Source organism: Colobus angolensis, unplaced genomic scaffold, assembly GCF_000951035.1.
Source record: "Colobus angolensis palliatus isolate OR3802 unplaced genomic scaffold, Cang.pa_1.0 Scaffold54, whole genome shotgun sequence".
Lineage (NCBI taxonomy): Eukaryota > Metazoa > Chordata > Mammalia > Primates > Cercopithecidae > Colobus > Colobus angolensis.
In genome coordinates this window covers 7,366,068-7,373,116 of record NW_012118932.1, presented here as the reverse complement: position 1 = coordinate 7,373,116, position 7,049 = coordinate 7,366,068, and the positions used below count along the sequence as shown (strand labels likewise).

Below are 7,049 nucleotides of genomic sequence, written 5' to 3'. Positions count from 1 at the left end.
TGGCCAGGCTGGTCTCGAACTCCTGACCTCAAGTGATCTGCCCACCTCGGCCTTCCAAAGTGCTGGGATTACAGGTGTGAGCCACTGTGCCCGGCCTGTGTGCCTATTTTTATACCAGCACCATACTGTTTTGGTGACTGTGGCCTTATAGTATAGTTTGAAATCAGGTAGTGTGAGGCCTCCAGATTTGTTCTTTTTGCTTAGTCTTGCTTTGGCTATTCAGGCTCTTTTTGGTTCCATATGAATTTTAGAATTGTTTTTTCTAATTTTGTGAAGAATGCTGGTGATATTTTGATGGAGATTGCATTGAATTTGTAGATTGCTTTTGGCGGTATGGTCATTTTCACAATATTGATTCTACCCATCCATGAGCATGGGATGTGTTTCCATTTGTTTGTATCATCTATGATTTCTTTCAGTAGTGTTTTGTAGTTTTCTTTGTAGAGGTCTTTTGACTCCTTGGTTAAGTATATTTCTAAGGGTTTGTTGTTGTTGTTGTTTGGGTTTTTTTGTTGTTTTTGTTTGTGTGTGTGTGTTTTTATTTTTTATTTTATTTACTTTTGTTTTTTGCAGCTATTGTAAAAGTGGTGGAGTTCGTGATTTGTTGCTCTGCTTGGTCACTGTTGGTGCATAGAAGAGCTACTACTGATTGGTATACATTAATCTTATATCTGGAAACTTTGTCAAATTCTTTTAGTAGTTCTAGGAGCTTTCTGGAGGAGTCTTTAGGGTTTTCAAGGTAAATGATCATGTCATGCAAACAGTAACAGTTTGACTTCCTCTTTACTGATTTGGATACACTTTATTTCTTTCTCTTGCCTGATTGCTTTGGCTAGGACTTCCAGTACTATGTTGAAGAGGAGTGGTGAGAGTGGGCCTCCTTGTCTTGTTTCAGTTCTCAGAGAGCTTTCAACTTTTCCCCATTCAGTATTATGTTGGCTGTGGGTTTGTCATAGAGGGCTCTTATTACATTAAGTTATGTCCCTTGTTTGCCAATTTTGCTGAGAGTTTGCTGGATTTTGGAGAGTTTGTCAAATGCTTTTTCTGCATCTATTGAGATGATCATGTGATTTTTGTTTTTAATTCTCATTGTGTGATGTATCACATTTATTGACTTGTGTGTGTTAAACCATTCCTGCATCCCTGGTGTGAAAGCTAGATATTAAGTGCAAATTTATGCATGGCTAAAAGGTTCATTCAATGTGCAAGATAAGCAAATAGATTGTAAGGTAATGGAGTATAAAAAGTTCATTCATATAGTTTCAAATGGTACTTTTTGCAGCTACCATTTAAGAAACTAGCATTTTTCAACTCGTAGTATCAAGGAAGAATATCCACAGTTATTTGAAAAGACTCTTGGGCTCAATCCATCCTCCTTGCCTCAGCCTCCCAAACTGCTGATGTCATAGGCATGATCCACCACACCCAGTCTTATGGTTCTTTCTAAGTTGAAAATTACATTAAGGAAAGGAACTGTATCTTATTATTCCTTGTTGTGTCTTACATACTATAATTGACTAAGAAATATTTGTTTAATAAATTGAATAAGTAAATGATTAAGTCTTTTTAGATCGTAAGCTTTAATCAAAAGCAATGGTTGCCATATATTTCTTTCATTTTCCCAGAGCCTGAGAGGAGAGAAAGCTTTATTCATGCTTAAAAATGCTTAAAATGCTTAATTAGTACTTTGTTGTGTTGTACAAAGAGGTAGGCTCTTCAGTTTGAGTGTTCTCTACCTCTTACTATGTAAACTTAAATAAATTAATGAATCTCATAATATCTTGGTTTCTGTCTTAGAGAATTAGAAATAAAAATGATGCCCGAGATGAGGAATAAATGATTCATTTTGATTTGTGTCCCCACCCAAATCTCATGTAGAATTATAATCCCCAGTATTGGAGGAGGGGCCTAGTGGGAGGTAATTGGATCATGAGGGTGGATTTCCCCCTTGCTGTTCTTGTGATAGTGAGTGAGTTCTCAGGAGACTTGGTTGTTAAAAGTGTGTTGCACCTTCCCCTTTGCTCTCTCCTGTTCTCACCATGTAAGATGTGCTTCCCCTTTGCCCTTCCACCATGATTGTAAATTTCCTGAGGCCTCCCCAGCCATGCCACCTGTACATCCTGCAGAACTATGAGCCAGCAAGCCCTCTTTTCTTTACAAATTACCCCATCTCAGGTAGGTCTTTATAGCAATACAAGGATAGACTAATACACAAAACATGTGTATTATCATCATCATAATCTTCATCATCAATTAAATAGCACAAGAAGGAATTTGACTAATACACAAAACATGTAAAATTTGACTAATACACAAGACTAATACACAAAAGATGTGAAACATCATCACTGTTAGTATCACCATAATCATCATCATCATCATCAATTAAACAGCACAGGAAGGAATTTTAACCCGCAGTTAAAGCCCCATTTTATTTCCAGTTATTGATTATATTTTCCTTCAAAGTTTCATGGTAAGCTTTGATTTTGAATACAAGTAATTTAAATAGAAGACCATGTAATTTGGACAAATTTCCACAATTCAGATAGTGAAGAATAACTTGGGAGTCTAGTGGGGAGATGTGTGGTTCTGCTTTTCTTCTTATTAGCTTTGGCTTCTTTTTCTTATCTAGTCCAATTAGAAGGGAGACACTTAAATTCACTTTAAGCATGGTGATTTGTGATAATATAAGCCCCAATTCCCAAAGGGCAAAAATAATTAAGAACAAAGCTAAGTCACCCTTTATAGCAGGGATCCCCAATCCCCAGGCTGTGGACCAATACCAGTCCATGGCCTGTTAGGAATCAGGCAGCACAACAGGAGGTGAGCAGGAGGGTTTACTCATTACTACCTGAGTTCCACCTCCTGTCAGATCAGCAGTGGCATTAGATTCTCATAGGAGCATGAACCCTATTGTTAACTGTGCATGTAAAGGGTCTAGGTTGTGCTCTCCTTATGATAATGTAATGGCTGATTATCCAAGTTGGAACAGTTTCATCCCCAAACCATCCTTTTTCCAACACTGTCCATGGAAAAATTGTCTTCCATGAAACTGGTCCCTGGTGTCCAAAAGGTTGGGGACCACTGCTTTATAGTATTCTCATTTGGTGGGGCTGGGCCTGGCCTCCTGGCTGAGTTTATCAGTCCACAAATCAGCATTACTATTTATCTCTGAATCAGTATGTAACATTATTTGCTATTGCCTCAATGTCTTTAGTTTAACAGTTAAGTTCTTGAAAAGCCACGTTGGAATCCATGCAACCTAGTTTGAGAAAGATAGAAATTGATCCTTTCAACTGTGATTATAGGTTACTGCAAGATTCCCACCCTTTCTACTGGAGTGTTGAGAAGTCTGGCCCAGAGGTCAAGTCATACTTCGTAATCTTGAACTAGATAGTTTTTATTATTTGATGCTTACAAGTACTGTTTTATTTTTTCCCCTAGATGCAAACCAAGATTTCACTTTCTACCCTGAGTGCGATTGCAACTCCAAGAATTGTAGACCTCGCTCACCCAAGGATCAAGTTAGAGGGTCTGTGCTATGAAAGACAAAGAAGTGAACTGCCCATCCGTCCTGTAAGCCATCACTACCTTGGTATCCTTCAGCTCACTTTCTGGCTGCTCCTAGGGTGCTATTTTGCCTCTACAGGGCATAGCCCAAAGTCACTGGAAGAGAGAATCTGGGAAGAGTGGTCTGTGGCAGGAAGAGAGACCTAGCTACATGATAGGAAGAAGGGGAAAAGAGTAGAGCACCAAGAGCATGGGCTTTGGAGTTCAGTTTTGGAGCTGGGTTCAAATCGCAGCCTCGTCACTCCAAGCTCTATGATGTTGGGACAACCTTCCTGAACCTTATTCATTCAACAAATATTTGGATGCCTACTGTAAGCAAGGCCGTGATCCCAGTGAATAACTTGGAGCTCTATGCTAATCAGGGGAGACAAATAATAAATTAGTCAATAGATAATGTCAGATCATGCTAAATGCTATGAAGAAAATAACATAGAAAATGAATGACTATGGGGTGGGGTGGTAAGATACTTTGCCTGTGGTAGTCAGTGAAGGTTTCTCTAAGGAAGGAACATTTGAGCTGAAACCTGACTGATAAGGAGTTAACCAAGTGAAGATCTAGAAGAATATTCCAGTAAAGGGAAGATTACATGCCAAAGTACTAAAGTTGGGATGCACTTGAAGTTGGGTAGAGCAAGGTGAGCTAGGGAATTCTGGAGATAGCCATCCTCACTGATATGTCTGCTGTGTTGAGCAGTAACAGGTAAGTCATGGCACTCAGCACAGAGCCTGGAACCTTCGATGGCTTCCCTCCTTCTTCATCCTTGACATTCCCCACCATCAATTGCAGTGCCAACTTGGTGCCCTATTCCAGTTGGGTTTTCAAAAAATATCTAATGATCCTGTTGCCAAAAGAGGTGGGACCAGTTTCACCCTGTTTCAAGGAAACTGAGGATTTGATATGGAATTCTATTAGGAAAGAAAACCATTCTGGGAATCAGAAACCCTTGGAAGAGTGTCTTAAGTTTACTGAAGTGACTTGTGACTGTCAGGCAAATGACTTTATTCTCAGTTTTTTGGTATGTAAAAATGGAAGTAAGGCAGATCTTTCTGTAATTGCTAGGATTGCTTGGGTTTGTTTTATTTTTTAAGGTCTTCAGAAAAAAGGAACACCACTGCAGAAAATCGTAGTCTTAGAACCTGAAACAAATCTGCACCAGTGCAATGCAGAACACTTTCAAGACTACTGACAGTGATGTTAGCTGTCTACCCTAATTATTTTGTTTTGTGTGTGTGTGTGTGTGTGTGTGTGTGTTTTTAGACAATGTTTTGCTCTGTCATCCAGGCTGAAGTGCAGCGGCATGATCATAGCTCACTGCAGCTTCAACCTGCTGGGCTTAAGTGATCCTCCCACCTCAGCCACCTGAGCAGCTGTGACTACAGGCATGTGCCACCACACCCAAGTTTTAAAAATTTTTTGTAGAGACAGGGGTCTCACTATGTTGCCCAGACCAGTCTGGAACCCCTGAGCTCAAGTGATCCTTGTGCCTCAACCTCCCAAAGTGCTAGGATTATAGGTGTGAGCCATCATGCCTAGCCCCACTCTAATTCTTTTGAGTGAGCATTTAAAAGAGAATAGTAGATGTCGTCCTAGATATTTTACCAATAAAGCAACATAACAGAAAGGCAATCTGGTAGATGTGGTTTTCAAAGTAAGACCAAAAGGAGTCAGTCAATATATGTTTATTCAATACCAACTATGTGCCAGAGCCAATTTTAGCTTTCAGCAAACAAGTAATTCCCCTTGAGCAGCTTATATTCTAATGGGGAGAAATACAGACAAAGTGAAATAACAAAGTGATAAATGAGCTGACGTGGGTGTTGACATATGCTATGAAGAAGATTAAGTAAGTCCTACAGAAGCGGGTAATTAGGCTGACTTGTCTTGGCTGGTCAGGGAAGACTTCCTTGAAAAATGTGATGTATGAGTCTAGAGTCTTGAGTGAGGGAGAGGCAGCCAAGCTAAGGCTGAGGGAAGTTTTTTTTAAGGAGAACTAGCAAGTGCAAAGGTCCGGAGATGGAAGGAGCTGGTCCGGGGGCTGTGTGGCTGGCATCACAGGGATAAAGGGGAGGAGGGGAGGAAGATGAGGTCAGAGGGCAGATCATGTAGGGCCTTGTAGGTCACAGAAGGAGCCTAAGTGATATGGTCTGGCTCTGTGTCCCTACTCAAACCTCACCTTGAATTGTAATAATCCCACATGTCAAGGGAAGGACCAGGTGGAGATAATTGAATCATGGGGTTGGTTTCCCCCATGCTGTTTTCCTGGTAGAGAGTGAGTTCTCATGAGATCTGATGGTTTTATAAGGGGCTTCTCCCTTCACTGGGCTCTCACGCTCTCTTGCCTGACACCATATAAGATGCGCCTTTGTTCTTCCTTTGCCTTCCGCCATGATGGTGAGGCCTCCTCCCAGCCACTCCCCGTTAAACCTCTGTTTCTTAAGAAATTACCCCATTTCAGATATTTCTTCATAGCCGTATGAAAATAGAATACACTAAGTGGGTATATGTATGTATGTGTGTATATATATATATATATACGTGTGTGTGTGTGTGTATATATATACATATACATATATATATGTGTATATATATATATATTTTTTTTTGAGACCGGATCTGACTCTCACCCAGGCTGGAGAGCAGTGGTGCTATCACAGCTTATTGTAGTCTCAACCTCGCTGGGCTCAAGTGATCTCCCAGCTCAGCCTCCTGAGTAGCTGTGACCACAGACATGTACCACCATGCCCAGCTAATTTTTTTTGCTCACAATTATTATTTTTTCTTTTTTTTAAATTTTTTTCACTTTAAGTGCCAGGATACATATGCGGAATGTGCAGATTTATTACATAGGTATACATGTGCCATGGTGGTTCGCTGCACCTATCAACCTGTCACCTAGGTTTTAAGCCCCACATGCATTAGCTATTTGTCCTAATGCTCTCCCTCCCCTTACACACCCCCTGCCCCTGACAGACCCTGGTGTGTGTTGTTCCCCTCTCTGTGTCCATGTGTTCTCACTGTTCAACTCCTACTTATGAGTGAGAACATGCAGTGTTTGGTTTTCTGTTCCTGTGTTAGTTTGCTGAGGATGATGGCTTCTAGCTCCATCCATATCCTTGCAAAAGATATGATGTCATTCTTTTTTACGGCTTCATAGTATTCCATAGTGTGTATGTACCACATTTTCTTTAGCCAGTCTATCATTGATGAGCATTTGGATTGGTTCCAGGTATTTGCTATTGTGAATAGTGCTGCAGACACTTCTCAAAAGAAGACATTTATGTGACCAACAAACATATGAAAAAAAACTCAACATCTCTGATCATTAGAGAGATGCAAATCAAAACTGCAATCTCACACAAGTCAGAATGGTGATTATTAAAAAGTCAAGAAACAACAGATGCTGGCAAGGCTGTGGAGAAATAGGAATGCTTTTACACTGTTGGTGGGAATGTAAACCAGCTAATTTTTGTTTTTCTTT

At 40.3% G+C, this 7,049-nt stretch overlaps 1 protein-coding gene across 1 annotated transcript in view; it reads left to right on the top strand.

Annotated features, from left to right (window-relative positions):
* THEGL (theg spermatid protein-like) overlaps positions 1-7,049 on the top strand; it is a 91,988-nt gene that overhangs the window by 81,561 nt on the left and 3,378 nt on the right. Inside the window, exon 6 of the mRNA XM_011961260.1 lies at positions 3,445-3,576. Within this exon, the coding sequence (XP_011816650.1) occupies positions 3,445-3,576 (132 nt within the window). The remainder of the gene's footprint in view (positions 1-3,444; positions 3,577-7,049) is intronic.